This window comes from Octopus bimaculoides, chromosome 28 (assembly GCF_046866305.1).
Source record: "Octopus bimaculoides isolate indiv1 chromosome 28, ASM4686630v1, whole genome shotgun sequence".
In the NCBI taxonomy this organism is placed as follows: domain Eukaryota; kingdom Metazoa; phylum Mollusca; class Cephalopoda; order Octopoda; family Octopodidae; genus Octopus; species Octopus bimaculoides.
Genome location: NC_142955.1, coordinates 14,152,463 through 14,175,472, shown reverse-complemented (window position 1 = coordinate 14,175,472; position 23,010 = coordinate 14,152,463). Strand labels below are relative to the sequence as shown.

Sequence of the window (23,010 nt, the reverse complement as noted above, 5' to 3'; positions counted from 1 at the left end):
ACATATATACATATAAATTTGTATATTTATACACACTCACATATATATATATATATATATATGTATAAAAGATAAAGAGACCAATGGCAAAGGTAGAATTATATTTTATGTATAAAGTTTTACAGCTGTTTCAGGGAAAATCCAATGTATCCCTTCATTGGAGACGGTAATAGTAGAATGGATTATTACATCTATAAGAGGAGATTTGTAGTAAGAAGTGAGAGCGATGCGTAGAAGAAAGAACAAAGAAGAAAAAGTACTTGGAGTATAGTTCCATTTGGTGTATATATATATATCTCAAAAGGATGTGTTATAATACTATTCCACAGATACAAAAACAGCCATACCATCAAACCAACATACCTCCATCATCAGCTGTCCCCTGAATATCATTATGGTCTTGACACTTGGGCAGTACCATTGAATCCGGCAGTGTCAACAGCACTAAAATAAATGCTGTTGGGGAACAAACAAACCAAAGAAACCACAATTTTCAAACACATTTACTCTTTGTACAACCGTATCGAGAAATAAATTCACTAAGTAAATTACAACCACTTCTGAATAAGTAGTTTAAAAGGTATTAAGATGTTGATAATGTGTGTAAATGTGGTTATTAATGTAAGGCAAGGAGGTAAACAATAGTCAGACAGTTATTAAATGTTACCAAGTGTGTATGTTCAAATGTTAGTAAATGGTTACTAAGAATATGTAAAGGTGGTTATTTATGTGAGGCAATGGGTGCAATAATAATTTTAGATGTAATGGTTATAGTCATTGTTATTATTAGTAGTATAGTTAAGTAAAAGTTTGGGAGGAAGGGAATTATATTAGTGGAGTTGAAGAATTAAAGGAATTGTACAAATTTTTCAGTGAGAGGCACATTTTAATGTCAAACAGTTATTTATGTTATATATTACATTATATTATATAGTATAGTTATACTATTTGATAGTTTAATCATATATTTGTTAATTACTTAAATTTAGAGAACACATTTTCCTGTATGAATACAAGAAATATTTTTCTCTTTTCAGGGCATTCTGAGAATATGGAAGGCCTCTGTGATGCATAGATTACATTTCTTGTAATTGATTTTACAAGCCATTGCTGAAGCAATGACATCCCATTTAATTTCAAATTCAATATCTTTTAACTCCCACATAAATTTACTGAATCTGGTGGAGTTTAATTTTCTGTTTATTTTAAAGGATTGGAGACGGTTAGACACACAAGTCTTTACTTTATTCTTGGTGGACCCTATGTAAAAATGTTTTTTCCCCAGAGCTTCAACTGTGCAGTGATAGACTACATTTCTTCCTTACATGACTTCTTAAATTTACAATTAGTTCCATCTCTACAGTCACAATTTTCATAAATGTTATTATGTGTGTATTATTAGAAAAATTGATATTAATGAAGTTAATATGGGTTATTACACTTCCCACATTAGGAATTATGTGGCCATTATTATTAGAGTTGGTGGAGTTTGGGAGATATAGTTTAAGTTTAGGAGAATTAGTAGAAGGGTATTTCTATTGGTGTAGAATTCATTTAATTTTCTGTTGTTAACTGATGATAAAATTGTAAATAAGTCAGTAGTTAGGCTAAAACCAATCCTGATGGTTTTGTGGTTTATGATTTCATTATATCTATTATCAGCGTTAAAATATTTATGAATGGCCTTAAATATAGATTTAACAATTATTTTTAATTTGCATTGCATGTGAAATAATTAACCAAATTTTATTAGATTTTTCAGGGTGCTTGTTATTTATAGGTATGTTAGAGTTGTTAGAGTTGATGAAATAAGTATGTGGTTTCATATTATTCAGAGCATTATATGGATCAGCAGTGGTGTTGGTATCAGAGGTAATAATTTGATTATTCATATCATTATGTTTATTAATTGTGCTTTTATCACAGTGGAGATAATTATAATTGACTGTTTTTCATTAATCTTGAGTTAAGATAATTTTGATATCAGTTTTTCTTATGTTATGTTTGCTATTGTGAAGTTGCTTTGAATTAATTTTGGGTTTGTTCTCATTATCAATTGCTGGTTTATAAGTATGTGGATTACTAGTTATATGTTTACTTTTACTTATATTTGCTGTTTGATCGAGACTTTATTTTATCTCTATTTCCACATCTATTAAATATTTCTTCATTAGAAGATAAATAGGTTAGTTTCTTACCAATGTTGGAAGATAATGCATTTTTAATTATCTTGGATGATTACTTTGGAAGTTAATGTAGCTTAAATTAGAATTTAATTTGTGGAAAGGTTCATGCAATCAGGTTGTTAGATTAAAGTAACTGAATTATTATCCTTCTCAATAGAGATAGAAAGTCTGTGCTTTTTGAAAAATTTGTAAAATCTTTTGAGTAACTCTAATTTCCTGTTAGATGCATTTTCTATAGTGAAAAGTGCATCATCCCTATATAATCCACCCCTAATTTCTGAAAATTCATCATGCAGGCCAAAAAGAAGATCGATTCCAACAAGATGTCAATTGGGTGGAATCCATGGCACACATTGTAATGTCAAAACAATTAGGAGTGTCTTTTCTAGCCCAAAATTTGACAAAATTGATTATAGATTTATGAGCCATTAGGATAACATTAATTTCATTCATACTAAGGTTAGTATATTTTTTTTACAAAAAGGGGACTGTTTAGTACGATAGGGTTGACAGAGAAATAATTGGAAATGTCTATTTGTAAGAATTTGTTTATCCTTGTTTGGAATTTCATTAAACCAGTTAACATCTTGAGTGTTAGACCATAGTTCAACAGATGTTTTATTTCTAAGTATGGGTACATATTTATCTAGCATTATTTTGCTTAATCTACCTAGGTCGGACTTACCAGGGCATATTAATCAAACTTTAGAGTTGGTTTGGAAGTTGTCTTTATGACCTTTTAGTGTTATCTGAGGTCTGGTAGGTATGAATGGTTCAGTTTTATCATCAATGCGATATTCAGACACGATTTCTTTTGCATCTAAATTAATGGTTCTAAGCACATTTTTGTTTACTATTTTGCATTTCTTTGTGATTTCATTTTCTAGTAGGTCATATGTACCTATGCTAAGGTTATATACATTATTAGTTTTATCTGAATGCACAATAATTCCGTCCTTGGATTTTAGGTTTTGTAATAAATCCTTGAGTTTTCTTTGGTGTGTATTTCTTCTAAGTGGGTGTTTGATAAACTTAGTATTTTTGATGGTGGTCCAAAGTTCTTGTTCAAATGATCAAGGTGGTTACAGGGTTTTCTTGGTTTTGAAGTTTCTAGATATTTTCTCCATTTTACTATTGGGGTTTATATTTTGTGTATCTTGTTTATCATCAAAGTACAAGGCTCGCCATCTGAGTCTGCGGATGAATTCATTGGTTTTTGATATTAGCTCCTTCATATAAACATTCTTAGGTGATATAGACATATCTTTTAAAGATGTATCAGTTTTAATTATCTCCATTTTGCCACCAGTATAGACCTTTTATATATATATATATATATATATTACTAGAGCAATAAATAAAAGTTAATTATTAAATTCAATTAGCGGTTGTTAACCTTGTGAAGAGATGGTTTCATTCAAGGAAATACTGGTCCAATACTTAGTATTTTTGAGGAATTAATTTTCTTAAAATAATAGGTGTATATATATATATATATATATATAAAAACATATTGTCTCTATTCATATAAAAGAAGAAAAGAAAATGGAGATTGGGAAGTTAATAATTGTTTATTATTAACAGCAAATTAATCATCTTCACTTACAGCTGTTTCAGTAAATATCAAATTTATATTCATATGACCTGAGCATATCTTCATAGGGGGAAAAAACAAAAATATATTCTTGGATGTTTTATATGAGGTTATGAATTCATTATAGCAGACTGAAATTATATAATTAATTAATAATAATCAGGAGAAAGGAGATTTTCCACATCTATGACCTTAAATATAGATTTAACAATGTTATTTTTAATTTGCATTGCATGTGAAATAATTAACCAAATTTTATTACATTTTTCAGGGTGACTGTTATTTATAGGTATGTTGTAATCCCTTTTAGATTTGTTAGAGTTGATGAAATGAGTATGTGGTTTCATATTATTATTCAGAGCATTATATGGATAAACAGTGGTGTTGGTATTGGAGGTAATAATTTGATTATTCATATCATTATGTTTATTAATTGTGCTTTTATCACTATGGGGATAATTATAATTGTGAATTGATTTTTATTAATCTTGGGTTTACAGGATAATCTAATATTAGTTTTTCTTATATTATTTACAGCATACTTTTGTGGACCTACACGCATTTCAACTGCACACTGTTAGATGCATTTCCTGGTGTTATGGTCAGTGCAGTATCATTAGAGCCCATTGTTTACTGCCATTCGAAGTTCTGAAATCGCACGTATTGATGGAGCTTCACATGTCGGTGTTTGTATGCATTCCTGGCATCGAATGGATTCCTATGCATCGTGGCTTGAATCAGGTGGCAATGGTCATGGTACTGGTGGTAGTGGACACTGTCTCTTATGCTTTCAGTGTACCAGGTCAGTTCTTTTAGATCTGATCTGTATGATGGCTTTATTAGGCAGAAAGGGGGTGATGGCCACATTGACACTTTTGCACTCAGCCTCCAGCAGTTCCTTCTCCTTCTCGAGGAGGATTGACTTCCTCTTCCATCCAACAACCTCTGGGGGGCTTGCCCAATAGCCCTTGCAAGTCTAGCATGATTCCCTCTCTTTTGTGCCAGTTCAACTGCACAGGATACTGGTAATGCTTGTGCTGCAATAGTCTAATTGCATACTTCACAGGGACATGGTAAGTGTGGGGTGTTGGGATCTTCAAAATCAGTGCTGCCCCTGCACTTGGCGATGTGGCACCTAATTGAGTGTAAGTGGCTGCTTTCTCTGCTACACAGGCTGCATCGATAAACAGGCTTCTTATTGTGCCTGTCCATTAAGTGGAGACTCTAGGCAATGGGACTTAAGAGGTGTTGAGGGCAGAGTGGGCATAGCAACAAGATCAATATGCATGGAATCTCGAGGGTGAAGTTGTCCATTGATGGGCTGAGGGTCACATCACTTCCTGAAGGATCGCCAGTGGGCACACTGTCCTCATTCAGTGAGGAGGGGACATGCGTGGGGAGCCTGATATCAGCAAAAGGATCCACAGCAAGATTGTCAGGGAGTTGATTACCCTGAAGAACTAGAGAATGGGAATCATAATCGAGAACAAAATGGCCCGGCCTGTCCCTTATGTAGGATCAGCGACGATGGGACACTGGTGTCAGGATCCGTTATTCCCTGATCAGGAGTAAGTTGGTCGTTCTTCACCTTGGCATGATTGGGGCTGACATGGAGACCCTTCCTTATCCCCAGAGCCACTGGTTTTACAGTGCCTGACAGCTGTATGGTATTGTGGATTTGCTGCAGACTCATTTTTGTATTCGTAGTTTCCTCAGGAATGAAGGCCATTCAACCAGGATTGCACCTACCAAGATGCTATAGGAACACTCAGGCCACCATCTGGGGCCAACCTAAGGGAGTGCCAGTGCAAACCAAAGTCCCAAGGCTGTCTATCAGTCCAGCACCAATCCATGTTTCTCATGCCAGCTTAACGTTGAATGGCAGTAAACAATGGGCTCTGATAAAACTATACTGACAATAACGCCCAGGATGCACATCTAACAGTGTGCAGTCGAAATGCATGTAGGTCCACAAAAGAATGCTGTAAATAACTGTTTAATAAAATTATAGATGTGGCAAATCTTCATTCCCCTGATCATTATTAATACTATTACTTACTCTATGGAAACTATGCAGTACTGGATAGAAGACTTGGATTTACCAAGTGAGAAAAATTACCAGAGTCTAGCAACTTATTGCTAATTTGGGTATCAACAACATTCACTGTGGTTAGCCAGCATACAAAACCGATTTAAGAGGAAACATGGTAACTGCCTGGATTACATATCCCTTTGAAATCATTTTTGGATATATATATATATATATATATTTGTATGTGTCTTTGTGTCTGTCCCATCACCACTGCTTGAAAATTGGTGTTGGTGTGTACATATCCCCATAACTTAGTGGTTCAGCAAAAAGAGACCAACATAATTAGTACCATGGTTAACAAAAAAAAAAAAAGTACTGAGGTCAATTTGTTCGACTAAGATTCTTGAAGGTGTTGCTCCAGCATGGCTGCTGTCTAATAACTGAAGCCAGTAAAAGATAAACAGAACAATTTTTCAAGTCTCCTCTTCAGCAGATTTCCCTTCAGAATGTATTTGTTTATGTTTTTTTAAAAGACTCTCAGTGATAAATGATTTCTCACATATTTCACAATGAAAGATGCTTTCTCCAGCGTGTATTCTTTTGTGATTTGTTAAATAACGATTACAGACAAAATATTCATCACATATATCACATTTATATGTCTTCTGTCTTGTATGAATCTTTTTATGTCTGTTTAGATCACTTTTAGAGACAAAAGCCTTCCCACAGATTTCACACTGATAAGGTTTTTCTCCAGTGTGGATTCTTTCGTGAACTACAAGATGTGAATTTTTGGTAAAAGATTTCCCACAAATTTCACAGTGAAATGGGCTTTCTCCTGTATGAATTCTTACATGTTCTGTTAAATTACTCTTTTTACCAAAAGATTTCTCACATATTTCACAATGATAGGGCTTTTCTCCATTGTGTCTACGCCTGTGAATTATCAACTGTGAATAATCAATATATTTCCTCCCACACATTTCACATTGATGCAGTTTATTTTCTCCATGTATCTGCTTATGTCTTTTCAAGTGACTGTTAGTGATAAACGATTTGCCACATATATCACAGTAAAATGGTTTCTCTCCTGTATGTATTTGCACATGAACTGCAAGATAAGACCTATTACTGAAGGATTTCTCACAGATTTGACAGTGAAATGGTTTTTCACCCGAGTGGATTTTTTTGTGAGCGACAAGTTTAGGATTATCAGTGAAGGATTTCCCACATATTTCGCAGTGAAATGGCTTTTCTCCAGTGTGAATTCTTTCATGCTCTGTTAAATTACTCTTTTTATCAAAAGATTTGTTACATATATTACAATGATACAGCTTTTCTTCAGTGTGACTACGTGTGTGAATTATCAATTGTGAATAATCAATATACGTCTTCCCACACACTTCACATTGATGCAGTTTATCTCCTCCATGTATTTGTTTATGTCTTTTCAAGTGACTGTTAGTGATAAACGATTTGCCACATATATCACAGTAAAATGATTTCGCTCCAGTATGTATTCGCACATGAGCTGCAAGATGAGACCTACTACTGAAGGATTTCTCACAGATTTGGCAGTTAAATGGTTTTCCTTTGGTGTGACTACGTATGTGGATAGCAAGATGAGAATTTTGACTGAAAGATTTCTCACATATTCCACACTGAAACTGTTTTTCTCCAGAATGCATTTCTTTGTGTGTTAAAACTTCTTGTTCTGAAGGAAAAGTTTCCTTACAAATCTCACAGCTAAATTCAGGAACATCCCTGTACAATGGCTCTTGTTTGATAAATGTTTCACTATGTACAGCTTTCTCATCTCTGCCTGTCTCTGTATCTCTGTCATTAAAAACATTGTTTGGAGTGTCCAAGTGATTAACGTTCTCCATATTAATTCTTGAGGAAGTTTTGAAAAACTGATAAATGTGAGTTAAACTATTACAGTTCTGTTGCTGGTCTCAGATATCACAGACTTCTGTTTACAAATTGTAGAACAAATGTGATATAGGTATATTTTCTTTGGACAATTTGAATGCTTGTTGCAAACAGGATTCTTCCTAAATGACACAAAATAGCTATTTGCATAAGAGGAAATGCTGGTGTGATTGATGAATGTTGTGTTGGTTGAAAACTCTGCAACCTCAACAAATGGCTGGAAGCAGACTTTCTGGTGGAAACTCTTCAAGAGGTTGTAATGGACTGTTCAGTTAGCACAACTGTAAAATATTTAAAAAATTAAAAAAAGAAAAATGACAATGTTAGATGTTGCAGAGAAAAATGTACCTGCTTGCATGTACACATGTATATATATGTGACAAAATGACAAAAGAAAAATGGAATAGAAAGGAAAAGACCAGAGAGAAGAGGAGACATGATGAACAGAAAGCCACTGGTTACAGAATGTGTGAAAGAACTCTGACAGAATAATCCTTTCTACTATAAGCACAAGGCCTGAAATTGGTGCAGAGGGGGACAGTTGATTACATCGATACCAGTATTTCACTGGTACTTAATTTATTGACTCCCGAAAGGATGGAAGGCAAAGTCAACCTCAGTGGAATTTGAACTCAGAACATAGCAGCAGACGAAATACCACTAAGCACTTCACCCGGCGTGCTAACGATTTAGCCAGCTCGCCGCCTTACTAATAATAAAGCTGAAGTCAAGATCAAATAAATGGTGCATGTGTTTATTGGGGAGAAAAAATATGACCATCCCTTCGAGTGAGTGGATCTACAGTAAAGAGAGAGAGAGGTAGCTTTATGCTAGAAGATAAGGGGGTTAACGTATGAAAGAAGGGTACAGAACAGGTTTTTACTGCGGAGGAAATACACGACTACTCTAAACATTAGAGCAGTAATGTATTTATAGGTACTGTTAGATTTCAGTATAGTCGTTTTTTCTTTTTGCCAAATAAACACACACATTATATATTTGTTCTTCACTTCAAATTTATTATTGTTCTTATTCATTATCCTTAGTCTGAAAATCTTTCGTCACACGTCCTGTGATTTCTTGAGTGACTTTCCATTTCTGTTCAATCCATAGTGGACCAAACAGAATAGAAGTTAGGTGGGATGGAGAGTCGCTGAAGAGGTCACAGGAAGTGTGACGAAAGATTTCCAAACAAATGACATAAAATAAGAAAATTAATAAAATAAATCTGAAGTGGAGAACGAATATAGTGTACGTTTATTTGGCAGAAAAAAAAAGGACCATCCCGAAATATAATAATATCCGTTTCAACACACAATTTTTACATCAGATATCTTGCAAAACAAATACATAAACCTCATATTTATAGGCAGTTAATTATATGACCGATCATATAGTGACCATTGGTTTTGCATCCATAAAGCGCTTAGCGTCATAGACGCGGCCATTAGAGTCTGATGAGCCGTCTTTTAGCCTAAGCACTTTTATGGATACGAAACAATCGGTTATTACTCAACTGCATATATATATATATATATATATATAATTTCTGAAACTTCCAGTATATATATATATATATATATATATATATATATATATATATATATACTGGAAGTTTCAGAAATTTTTTGCGAATTTGTGTTCGACATACGAAAAATAATACGGCTATGCAAAAACAAAATTGTGAAATTTTAAGGGGTATTTAGCTGTTATTATTAGCACGGCTCATGACCATCTCATACCGTCTTTGTCACTGATGTATTGTTTTTCAATATTTTTCTCTCTTTAAATACATTTAATGGTCTGTTGCTGGGATTTAAACAATTCCGACTGTCCGTAAACTGTTATTTAATAATAATAATAAAAAAAATAAGTTCGAAAAATTGATTTTTTTTTTGTTTTTGTTTTTGCATAGTAGTAAAATTTCCCATGTGTAGAAAACAAATTCGCAAACACTTTCTGAAAATTCCAAAAAATGAAAAAGTTATAAGAGGTTATATGGCATGCATAAAGAAAATTCCGCCCCCTCTCTCTATATACGTACATGCATATATATATATATATATATACGTACATGCATATATATATGGGTGTGTGCAGATTAATAGATTTGTTTCTTAGTTGAGGGCAAAATGTTAAAAAAAAACATTACCCACTCATTATGTTTTTAATTACATGAGCTAAGTCTCATTATTTCGTATGTATGAATTACCTCGCGTTAAGGTGAACGGTAATGTTTGCGGATAAGACAAGGCGACCTATATGTTTCAGGGTCGATGTTCCACCACCTTCAGGATTGCATATTTCATTTCATTACAAACTACATTACACTGTTAATTGTTTACAATCCATTTTAATTGACATCGAAAGTTCATATTATTTGTGTGCATAGATAATAAGTAAAAGGAAAAAGAATAAATAACACGAGGAAGCTAACTTTGTTCAGAACAAAGCAATTAAAACCCAGTCACTTTGTTCTAATTTTAAACAGAGACTGGAACCTTATGATATATATATATATTTATATATATCGCTAATGATTAATTACTTTTCGTTAATAAGTTAATAGTTCAATTACTGAATAAACTGACTGGTTTGTATTTTTCCCTGCGATTGATTTATAGCTGAAAGTTTCCTCGTTATATTATGTTATGGATTCAACATCAAAGCTGGTTGCCCTAATAACATTGTTAAATGTTTTAATATTTATAGTTTAAAAAACAGCCAAGTGTAAAAGTGTTTGTGTTAGATATATTAAAGATACTTACAAGATGATAGCATTTGGTATGGGGTTAACAAGAGATTTAGATAGGATAGCACCACGAAGCTACGAGTTAATGGAATCGTTCATGAAGTGCCGGGAAATAGCTATCATATATACATGGAGAAAGAGAGAGAACGATAGAGAGTGTGTGTATATTTATGAGAGGGACAGATAGAAAGAGACATACGGACGTAGCGAGAGAGAAAAAGAGTGTGCATATTTATAAGAGAGAGAGAGGAAGATAGAGATATAGAGAGAGTGTGAAAGAGAGATAAAGACTGTATTTATGAGAGAGAGAGAGAGAGAGAACTAGAACGATAGAAAGAGACATGGTGAGAGAGTAAATGACAAAGTTATTACTGCAGCTAATTTTGGACTTAATTCATTTGTCAGAACTCGGTTGTAGGAATATATTTTATACACTAAATTTGCAAGATCTTTCGTTTGAGGTACATATAAGCGTTATGTAGATTAAAATGAAACCAAAAGCTGCGGAATGTACAAAATTGACTTGGCTATCCTGAATGGGTGAAACGAAAAGTAGTTTTGTCCATATCTTTTACTTGTTTCAGTCATCGGACTTCGGCCATGCTTGAGCACCGCCTTGAAGGATTTGGTCGAACAAATCGATCCCAGTACTTATTTTTAAGACTGTTATTTATTCTGCCGAACTCTTTTGTCGAACAGCTAGTGTACGGGGATGTAAACAAACCAACACCTGTTGTCAAGCAGTGGTCCAGGACACACACACACATTTACGACAGACTTCTTTCAGTTTCTATTTACCAGATTCACTTTCGAGGCTTTGGCCAGCCTGGGGCTATAGTAGAAGACACTTGCCCTAGGTGCCATGCAGTGGGATTGACCCAGTACTGGATTAACCGTTAATCAAAATAAGCCCATGCTTAGAGCATCAAGGGAAGAAAGGAACCACAGAAATGGTAAATGGTTTATGGCACAAAAAGTGGTTTATATGATCAGAAATATAATTTTGAAGTGTTCATGGTGTCACAGTGAGGATCTAATGAAAGACTTTGTAGTTAAAAAACTAGGAGAAAGCTTTTCAAATATAAATAAAGTGGATGTGTGCAAAAATAAACATTATTTTCCATCTTTCTCTTGGTTTTGTTTCATTTTGACAAAATAAAAATTTATTCTGTGGTTTATTATTGTTTATATTTTTAATTACATACATGTATATCTTTGATGGGCTTAGGGTTTCTATGTGCCTTATCCGGCTCTGGACTGATGCCAAGACTAAATTGTTGGGAAGTAAACTTCTTAACCACACAGTCACACCTGATCACATAATTAGTCACATAATACTAATATAGGACCAGCACATAAGGGTATTGTAACATGGGTATTTCTGAAATTGGGAAATGGAATCGATAACAAAGATTTAAAAAAGAAAATGTAACTATTGATTATTATTCCAAATTACTTGCCAATGAAAGACATGTGTGATGTTTTCTATATGTGTCAAGGACAAGGTGGGAAATTGGTAGAATTGTTAACACGCTGGGTAAAATACTAAGTGTTATTTTGTCCATCTTAATGCTCTGAGTTCAAATTCTGCCAAGGTCCACTTTGCCTTTTATCTCTTTGGGGTTGATAAATTAAGTACCAGTTGAGCACTTGAGTTGATGAATTGATTTACACTCTCCCATGTACTTAATGGTCTTCTACTTAAAATTTGAAACTAAAATATATCATGAATGAAGATAGTGAGCTGGCAGAATCGTTAGCCGGCTGGACAAGATGCTTAGCAGCATTTCTTCCAGCTCTTTACATTCCAAGTTAAAATTCTGTTAACGTCGCCTTTACCTTTTATTCTTTCAGAGTCGATAAAATAAAGTAACAGTCGAACCCTGGGATTGAGGTAATGGGCTTACTCCTTCCTCTGAAATTGGTGGCCTTGTACCAGATTTGAAACCATTATTAAGGTGGTGAGCTGACAAAATCATTAGCATGCCAGACAAAATGCTTAGTGGCATTTATTTTGGTTCTTTACATCAACTTTGACTTTTATTCTTTTAGACTCAATAAAATAAGTACCAATTGAAAACTGGGATTGAGGTAATCAGCCAATCCAACTTCTCTGCAGTTTCAGGATTTGTCCATATAATAGAAAGAATGAATACATACATACAAACATACATTTGTAAATACGTACATAAACAAAAAAATTTAACCAGGCAACATGAGAGGAGAAGCAGTTAACATCATAGAAGCTTCTTCACGAGAAGACATAGACTCCTTCTGGAGAAAAATTTTGAGTGAAGAGATGGAGTTTAACCAAGATGCTCTGTGGCTGGAAGAATTTCAATTAAGTTATTGTCTCTGCATTACACCCAAGACATGCAGCATTGATACCCTTATGACTGTAATCCTGAAACTTCAGGATGGAAAAGCACCTGGAAGAGACTTAACCTTCTGCTGACCACATCTAATCAACCTGTACCAGCAAGCTCTCATTGAGAACAGTAACATACCACACTGGTTAGCACTGACAGAGACAAAACTGATCCTCAAATGCAGAACCACCCACATGGCAAAAAACTACTGGCTAATTACAAGCCAGAACTTAATGTATAAAATATATGCAACATGTTTGAATCACTTCCTCGAAGACCATTGTGAATGTAATAGTATCATCACAGTAGAAGGAAGTTTGGGGATGTGCTGAGCAACAGTTAATAAACAAAACTGTTATGTCAGAGGTGTAGGAACATAGAAGGAACCTCATTTCAATGTGGCTGGACTACAAGAAAGCTTTGACTGTTCCCTACTCATGGATGCTAGAAGCCCCTCAACTTTCTCTTGTATTTTTCTAATCACATTTATGTCCAGGGGTCATATCGCTTAACAACCGGTGCTGCTTTGTTTATGTCACCGTGTCTAAGCAGTTTGGCAAAAACAACTGACAGAATATTTACCAGGTTAAAAAAAAGTATTAGTTTCAATTCTTTTGGCTAAAACTCTTCGAGGAAGTGCCCCAGCATGGCTGCAGTCCAATGACTTAAACAAGCTAAGGTAAAAATAAAAAAAACAACCCAAATCTAATAACAGATAAGAGTACGAAAGTATGTATAATAACTCTGTATGTCCCTCGCTATATATATATTCAAATATTTCCACGCATAACATTGTTGAATGATTACTCCAGAAACCTCTGCTCTATACCGTTGTTTCATCTAAACCTCTTTCATTAACCCCATACATAATGATATCGTCTCGTAAGTATCTTAAATACATCTAACACAAACGCTATAACGAAATTTTACGCTTGGTAGTTGTGTTGTTGAAATTAGAAACATTAAACAATGTTAATGCTATCAGGACAAATAGCTTTGATGATGTTCACTAGGTAACGTAAAATATAAAGTGGGTACCGGATGAAAGTTCTTATTATTTGGTTGGAGGTTCTGGGTAAAGTAGAAGCCAAGAGGGTGTTGTTAAGTCCCAGGACTGCTCGGTCGAACAGAGTTTATGTTCAAAAGCATTTCAGCTGTTACTGTCACGTTTCCATATAGCAGGGCTTTACTAATGAAATTGTCTTCTTTTCACTACTATTTCTAGCATGTCAGACGGATATCAGTGACATTTATTAATATAAATAGCTGTTTATATCTAACTCCACCCATCTGTAGTGAGCAGACACAGAATACCTCAGCTATAACATTGTAAAAACATAATTGATATATACTTAATGTCCATATTAATAATAAAGCAAATATTGATCTGTATTATCACATTAATTCGTTGCACTTGCATTATGACAACAAAACACTGTCGTTACGCATAACAAACACTTTAACGGTATGTTACGCTTGGTTAGTCAATGGGAAAAATACAGACCAGTCAGATTATTCACTAATCGAACTTATTGATTGATTAATTACTATCAGTGGAGATAACACAGTCTTGAATTAATTTTTAACTGAAAACGAAAAGTAATTAATTAATTATCATCGATGTATATATTTCATAATATTCAGTCTGTTTATAATTAGAGCGAGGTGATTGGGTTTATTGCTTTGTAAAAAAAATTGGCTTCTTTGTGTTATTTATTCGTTTCCTTTTACTTATCTACGCACACAAATAATATATTAATTAAAATGGATTGCCACCAATTAACGATATCAGTTGTGCTGGAAACGAAGAGGTCCAATTAACCTTTTGCGTCGTCCGCAGACGAACATTATCGGCCACTTGTCTGCAGAATTTCTTCTCCCGCGTTACTCAACCAGTTTGTCAACAAATTTAGTTTTGAATTTGTATTTCATAATATTTCAGTCTCTGTTAAGAAATAGAAAAGGGTTATTTGAATTTCTGCGCTTTTTGACCTTCGTTGGCTTCTTCGTGTTACTAATTTTCTGAAAACTTTATCTCCACGCACACAAAGTAACACACACACACGAATAATATGAATTTTCGATATCAACTAAATGCGATTGCATCCAATTAACGATGTAAACTGTGATGAAATGAAATACTTAATTATCAAGGTGATGAAAAAAACAAAACAAAATTGATGGGTTCGCAGACATACATTCCGACACTCATCGCATATATATCTAAGAAACGAAACTTGAAATTTTGAAAAAAATGTGCGCCAATAGGTATGTGTGCGTGCTCAACATGTTTCTTTTTTCATCAGATTCTGATATAATCGCGATTTACACACTTTGAAAGGTATTTGTAAAAAAATTTATTAAAAAAAATGACCATAAGTTATGAGGAAACAAAGTCCACTCGTGTGAATTTTCTGAAATTCCTCTCCCCAGTCCCAGAAAATGTTTTTCGAAACAAATTCTGAAATAATTAGAGTGTACACCTGAAAAGTATTTTTAGAAAATTTCATGACAAAATATCAATTTTTCTGGAAGTTATGGAGAAACCAATTCAGGATGGGGGCACACTTGTATAGGCATGCTTATCATCATCATCATCATCATCGTTTAACGTCCCCTTTCCATGCTAGCATGGGTTGGACGATTTGACTGAGGACTGGTGAAACCGGATGGCAACACCAGGCTCCAATCTGATTTGGCAGAGTTTCTACAGCTGGATGCCCTTCCTAACGCCAACCACTCAGAGAGTGTAGTGGGTGCTTTTACGTGTCACCCACATGAAGGCCAGTCAGGCGGTACTGGCAAAGGGTGTGTAAGATATTTGAGAACAGATTTATATTTATAAAAAAAACATATATAATAACGTAACTTTATTTATCAAAAAATGCTATGAGGATAAAAATCTTCTTTTCTATAATGTTATTCAATAAAGCCACCTTCGGCTTCAACAACTGCTTCTATATGAGATCTGAATCATCTAGATGATTGAATCAAGTGGTCCTAGTTCATGACAGGTGCAGGAAATTTTGTATGTATAACACTTGGAATTTCAGAAGGGTCTGCATATATCTGTCATTTCTTCTGTTAACTTTTTGATCTTGGTCGAAGTTTTTCTTATTTGAGAAAAACCAAATCAATCTTCTGCTGGATTTTTCAGTTTGTTTTTAATTAGTTGTGCTAATCTAATTATATGCAGTAATTATCTCATGTTAAGGTAAACGTTTGTGTATAAGACAGGACGACCTACATGTTTTGGAATCAGTGTTCCACCACGATCACTGTTAAATATTTTCATTTCACTACAGCTTAACTCTTTAGCATTTAAACTGACCATATCAGGCCCACGTATTCTTCCTGTTTTTATCTTCGAACTGACTAGATCCAACCTCTCATACTTTTTTTTGGCCTCCTTCAGTCAGAGCTGACCATGAATAGTATCCTTGCTGTTTTCAGCTCACACTAAATTATTGTAAAAATAACAATCACATCATCAAAATCTTGGAGCTATTAGATAATAAATGATTACTTCAAAAATAAGCTTTACATTTGACAAAATAATCTAAATGCTAAAAGGTTAAATCATTTATTGCTTGTACCAAATTTTAGTTGACATGAAAAATTATACACACATACATATACATATGCACACTTTGTACACCATCTTACATAGTTACATCTTATTTTACAGTTTGTGGTAGCCGGATGCCCTGTATCAACTTGTGGTCAGTGAACACCAATTTTACTAGAATATGAGCTACCAATCCTGAACATTGTTATAATTTTACAACTAACATAACATCCGTTAACCATATCCATATTTCTTAATGTACAAACAGAAGACTTTCTGTCTACAACAAAATGTGTGTCCGTTTGAGAGAACCAGGCCATCAACAAACATCCTAGCAGTGAGTTGAAAGTTTGCATATGTTACATGTGTTCCACACTTGTCAATGGATGTCTGTGATAGCTAAGACAAGAAACTGAACCATATCAGATTAACTTACAGATATTTCTCAGCTTCCCCAGTGATTGATATGGAAAATGTTAATCACTTGGATACTTCTAATACAACTATTTTTAACAATATAGATACAGTTAGAGAGACAGACAGAAATGAGAAAGCTGTACATAGTGAAACATTTATCAAACAAGAGCCATTGTACAGAGATATTCCTGAATTTAGCTGAGAGATTTGTAAGGAAACTTTCTCTTCAGAACAAGAAGTTTTAACGCACAAAGAAATGCATTCTGGAGAAAAACAGTTTCAATGTAGAATATGTGGGAAATCTTTCAGCCAAAATTCTCATCTTGTTATCCACATACGTAGTCACACTGGAGAAAAACCGTTTCACTGTGAAATATGTGGGAAATCCTTCACTGATAATTCTAATCTTGTCGTTCACAAACGAATCCACACTGGGGAAAGACCATTCCGTTGTGAAATTTGTGGGAAATCCTTCAGTAATAATTCCCATCTTGCAGTTCATGTGCAAATACATACAGGTGAGAAACCATTTTACTGTGATATATGTGGCAAATCATTTATTACTAACAGTCACCTAAAAAGACATAAACAGATACACGGAGGAGATAAACTGCATCGATGTGAAGTGTGTGGGAAGACGTATAGTGATAATTCACAATTGATAATTCACACACGTAGTCACACTGGAGAAAAGCCATATCATTGTGATATATGTGAGAAATCTTTTGGTAAAAAGAGTAATTTAACAGAGCATGAAAGAATTCATTCGGGTGACAACCCATTTCACTGTGAAATTTGTGGCAAATCTTTCACTCAGAATTCCCATCTTGTAGTTCATGAAAGAATCCACACTGGAGAAAAACCTTATCAGTGTGAAATCTGTGGGAAGGCTTTTGTCTCTAAAAGTGATCTAAACAGACATAAGAAAAGACATACAGGACAAAAGCCATTCAAATGTGAAATATGTGATAAATATTTTGTCTGTAATCGTTATTTAACAAAACACAGAAGAATTCATACTGGAGAAAATATCTTTCATTGTGAAATATGTGAGAAATCATTTATCACTGAGAGTCTTTTAAGAAGACACAAACAAATACACTCTGGAGGGAAATCTGTTAAAGAGGAGACTTGAAAAATGTTTCTCTGGCTAATCTAAATTTATCGTCCACTAACATGTAGACATTGAAGGACATTTGTTATGGCTAAATAAGTTGGAAATCATTCTACTTGATTTCTCATCTGTTGTCTGGAAATCTCTCATTTAACGTCCATTGTCCCTTGTTAGCATGAGTTGGATGGCTTGGCCATAGCTGGAGAGCTGCACCAGGCTCCAGTCTTTCACTAAAATATCTGGGAAACCCTTATTTCTCAATGAGAAACTTGCAGTTGATATATTAATAAACGAGGCCAAGAAAGACTTTTCTGTAGTTTCTTGCTGAACAATCCATGGAGACGATCTGTTTATAGTGATCAAATGTTTGTGCTGTACATTAGCTCACAAATCGAGGTCTGATGCATGGGGTGTCACATCTCAGATGTTGAAATGATCACAGAGCAGCATAAGATGAAGTGTTTTGCTGCATGAAAAGTGAGAATTTCTGTAGTTGCTCGACCTGCTGGAAATAACCGCCAAATCTTCTTCAATGTCACATGCTAACATTTGATGGTACCTTTTGGTTATCTCACCCCCATTAAAACATTGGGTTGTCTCCGCAAGTTTTATGAGAAATATCGGTACTTTTGGTTGTCTCCCACATCTTAAAAAATTGTTTAACCCTCAATAAACCAAAAGTGAAAAGATGAAACATCTTATTGAATCTGATAACATTTTTATAACAGATTATATAAAACTGAAAAGATTAATGAACATGAAAACTGAAAAAAATTAATAAACACAAAAATTGAAAAATTAAACATCTTATTGAATCTGATAATATTTTTATAACAAATCATACCATTCCTTTTGAAGAGACCAAACGTCAACAAAGTGTTGAAGTACTGAATCAAAAGGCTCTAACTCTTTTCATCCAATCTCTTGTCACATAAACTCAATTTTTTAGTGGGGAGATAACCCAGTTTTTTTAAAGGCAATTTTTTAATGGGGGTGAGAACCAAAATGTACCCATTTGGTAAACAAGAGGACATTGGATAAGACAGTAAAAATATACTCTATAAAAGAACTTTGTTTATCTCACTCACCTCTCTCTCTCTTTCTCTATTTTTTTTTACTCCTCCCTATTTTTGTTATTTGCATCTCATTCTCTCACTGACCTCCCTCCTCCTCTGTCGTTCCTCCAGTTTTCACACTCTCCCTCCCTCTCATATAGCTGTTTAATAACCAACGTTTATCACATGCATTTACAAGATGGTGTTAATAACCATATTGCAAGGTCAGAGATTGGAGAGCTCTGTATTCTCCCTTCCAGTTTTACTACAAGCCCAAGATACATGCACAAGATGCTATGACTTATGTATTTAATTATGGGCATCCTGATCTTTCATCACTTTCACTTACAATCCTAAACTGGACGAAATCTAAGCAGAGCTTTTTCCTGGGCTGTTCTACACCAATAGACATGATCTAATTGCAAAACTGTGATTTAAGGTAGTGCTTCTCAAGCTATCTGATGTGGTGTACCGGCAGTTTTTTTTCCAATGTGCCAGAGACCGGTAATATTTCTTAGTAATATTAATTTATACTGCAAACAATATATATAATGAATACAATAAAAGTTGACAATTTTTTTATCTCGTATTTATTTTGTAAACAAATATTACATAATCACTTTATAATGTTTCTTACTTTTCTGGAAACATGCTGTGTACTGGCAGCTGATGGCTTGTGGACTGGCGCTGGCTAAGGGATCCAGTGTAGGGCACTGCCCAAGGACTTATAACAGACGAACTGTACACAGGAACTTCACTGCGGGCTCGCTAATGAGCTGGTCTGCAGTGAAGGGATTTCCAATTAGGTGGGACTTCTATGAAGCACATGTCAGCCCCCACGGTGTATAACCAAACGTAACAAAATAAATTCTACATCAACACACTCTCATTCTCCGTTGATTTTATCGTGTATAGCTTAATAACTAAGCTATGAGTGGTGACCTCACAGAACGACAACACTCTAAGTGGTGACAACAGAGTAACACATTGAAGATACTGATGAAATATACAACACAATATTAATTTTTTTGCATATTTAAAAAATATTCTAAAGTGAAAATGACTTTAAAAATATGGTAATTATTTCTTAAAAGACCTGTTTGTAATCGCAGTGTGAAATAGTTTTTTTTTCCGTAGGGTTTTTTTTGAGTGTTTTCAATGTATCTCCCTTCCAAAGATTTGGCTGCTATTTCTAGCATGCCCTGCTACCACTTAACAGCTATTTGTGATAAAGGACCTGAAATACTTATGTGGTAGCAGGGAGTGCAAGAAATAGCAGCCATATCTTTCCTTTTCGGGGGAAAGGAGCTGTTTACACATGATTTCAACATCACATTCATTGAAAGCATGTGAAATAACCTGGAAAAGAAAAAGAAAAAAAAACCCAGAAAGCAAAATTCCGTTGCTGGGAAACTGAGTTTCCTGGTGACCCAACAGGTCATGGGCAGTCTAGTGTATATATATATATATATATATATATATATATATGTGTGTGTGTGTGTGTGCTGTGCTTTTTGTACCATCTAACCCATCTCTTCTCTCTGTATTAACAACACTTATTTGTATGTATATATTTACTACATGAAATTCCTGTGACTAAACAAAAGATATGATGAGTCAAAAGCTGCAGGTCTTTGAAACTGTGCACCAAAACTGAAATATACCAGTCAATTTCTCAACAACAGACTGAAAACACCTGTAGTGTTACATCAGAGACTTATATGGAAAAAAGATCCTCAATTATTCTTTGCAAGAACCCAAGTGTTCCATGTTGGTCTAATTGTACAATGCAGGCATGTCTGCTGCTTTAATATTACTTTACAAAGTATCAAATAAATGTCTCACATAACTTCTATATCTTTTCCTCAAAATTTTTTCATATTCTTTTGTATTTTAAATACAGGTTTTTCCAAATTGCGAGTGTTTATCATCTTTGTTCCGTTCATTTCAAAGTATGTACCTAATGACACTTTTTCCTTTTCAGTTTTATTTTTGAAAGTATGTTTTAAACATACCAGGTTGCTAATCTACACAAAATATAATCTTTGGACCTGGGATTGGTATTAGGATGTAGGATTAGGGTTTAAGATTCAGAGATAAGCTGAAGGTTAGAATTTTGAAATAGGGCCTTACATTTAGGATTTAATCCTTTAACATTCAGAGTTCTTTGTCAAATGCAATACTTATTTATTCATGTTGTTTTAAATTAATCATGTATTATCTCATAGTTCCAAGATTTCGATGATATGATTGTTTATTTTTAGAATAATATTGTAGGGTAGGTATGAGAGGTTGGAACTAGTCAGTTTGAAGACAATACAGTGCCTCTGGACTGGCTCTCGTGCAGGTGGCACATAAGATGTACCATCTTGAGCGTGACCGTTGCCAGTACCGCCTGACTGGCCTTTGCAGGGTTTTCGAGCGAGATCGTTGCCAGTGCCCCTGGACTAGCTCTTGTGCGGGTGGCACGTAAAAGACACCATTTCGAGCGTGGCCGTTTTCGTGCGGGTGACACGTAAAAGCACCCACTACACTCTCTGAGTGGTTGGCGTTAGGAAGGGCATCCAGCTGTAGAAACTCTGCCAAATTAGATTGGAGCCTGGTGTTGCCATCCGGTTTCACCAGTCCTCAGTCAAATCGTCCAACCCTTGCTAGCATGGAAAGCGGACGTTAAACGATGATGACAGGTAGATTATTTTAACTGGATATGGCCAGTTTAAAGGCTAAAGGATTAAAGTTAGGGTTTGGTGGAAGCATTTAGAATGAGAGCTTTGGGTTATGGTTGAAATTGTTTAAATAAAAATTGGGGTACTGAAAATATTTAGATTTGTGTACAATGTTTTGTAGAATCATAGAAATTGTATATGTTTAAAACAATGAAATCTGAAAAAATATTCTTTGTCAAAAACTTTTTTCAAATTGCCTTTAACTATGTTGAGTATTTTTTTCAGAAGATTTACTTTAAGTTAAATAAATTGCTTTGCAATGTTGCCATTTATTCCCTGAGCCTTCAGCTCGGGCAACACTGGGTGTTTCAGTTAGTTATAAAACTTATAAAACTCTTATAAAAATTGCTCAGCTATTTTGGCTGTGCTATAAGGAAGGTGTGAGGTGAGGGCTGAGTTGCACTGAACTTGAATGAGAGGGGCAAGGTAGAAGTTGAGTGAAAGAATCTAAATTTGGAAATTTTCAAGAGGTGGGTGGGGCTTGGTGAAAGAGGACTTTATATTATGATGGATGCTGCATACATCATGAATATGAATACATAGATACCTGTATAGATACACACACACCAATACATGTACACGTGTAACTTTTAGAATACTGAAGGGAAAGTGTGAGGAATGCATAGCTTTAAGGAGGGAGGTGGTTGGTAAGTTGAAGACAGTTGTTCACATGCTGCATTACAGCTGTCCACAGAGAAACACATTCAGACACATATACAAAGGAGTGCTGAAAAATTCCTTGCTTTGAGGGTGTCTCGATAGTCCTGGTTGGAGGCCCAACCTTCCTAGTTCTTTTACAGGGCTTAGAAAAACTGAAGAACCACTGCAATAAGTGTGTGCATCTGAGAGGGGAATGTGTTGAATAAAATCATAATGAACTGATCCTTTCTGTATTTTCTGTTATCCAAAACCAGGAACTTTTCAACATGCCCTCATGTGTGTGTGTGTGTGTATGTATGTATGTATGTATGTATATATATATATATATATATATATATATATATATATATATATATATATATATATATTTATTGGGGGTGCTGTAAAGTTCCTGGCTTTAAGGGTGTTGCGAAAGGCCTGGTTGGAGGCCCAACATTCCGAGTTCTTTTACAGAGCTGAGAAAGACCGAAGGATCACGGCAATAAGTGTGTGAATCTGAGAGGGGGAATACATTTAATAAAATCATAATTAACTGATCCTTCTCTATTTTCTTTTACTCAAAATGAGGAACTATTCAGTACCCCTCATACACACACACAAACATG

At 34.6% G+C, this 23,010-nt stretch overlaps 2 protein-coding genes across 4 annotated transcripts; one reads left to right on the top strand and one right to left on the bottom strand.

Moving 5' to 3' along the window:
- Nucleotides 1–3,738: 3,738 nt before the first annotated feature.
- LOC106883058 (uncharacterized) lies at nucleotides 3,739–10,722 on the bottom strand. The gene is made up of 2 exons (XM_014933930.3): nucleotides 10,513–10,722; nucleotides 3,739–8,025 (listed from the first exon to the last, which is right to left on the bottom strand). The coding sequence occupies exon 2, from the start codon at nucleotides 7,696–7,698 to the stop codon at nucleotides 6,286–6,288; it is 1,413 nt and encodes a 470-aa protein (XP_014789416.1). The 5' UTR covers nucleotides 7,699–8,025; nucleotides 10,513–10,722; the 3' UTR covers nucleotides 3,739–6,285.
- Nucleotides 10,723–13,602: 2,880 nt separating this feature from the next.
- LOC106883060 (uncharacterized) lies at nucleotides 13,603–20,874 on the top strand. 3 transcript variants are annotated; one of them, XM_014933932.3, is made up of 2 exons: nucleotides 13,603–13,747; nucleotides 16,554–20,874. In XM_014933932.3, the coding sequence occupies exon 2, from the start codon at nucleotides 17,107–17,109 to the stop codon at nucleotides 17,983–17,985; it is 879 nt and encodes a 292-aa protein (XP_014789418.1). In that variant the 5' UTR covers nucleotides 13,603–13,747; nucleotides 16,554–17,106; the 3' UTR covers nucleotides 17,986–20,874. The 3 variants fall into 3 exon arrangements, with proteins under 3 accessions (XP_014789418.1, XP_052833541.1, XP_089200121.1); XM_052977581.2 differs by lacking the exon at nucleotides 13,603–13,747 and adding an exon at nucleotides 14,408–15,133; XM_089343995.1 differs by lacking the exon at nucleotides 13,603–13,747 and adding an exon at nucleotides 14,777–15,206.
- The last annotated feature ends 2,136 nt before the right edge of the window (nucleotides 20,875–23,010 follow it).

Excerpts from the sequence above, each read along its gene's own strand:
- LOC106883058 (XM_014933930.3), bottom strand. The coding sequence starts at position 7,698 with ATGGAGAACGTTAATCACTTGGACACTCCAAACAATGTTTTTAATGAC.
- LOC106883060 (XM_014933932.3), top strand. The coding sequence starts at position 17,107 with ATGCATTCTGGAGAAAAACAGTTTCAATGTAGAATATGTGGGAAATCT.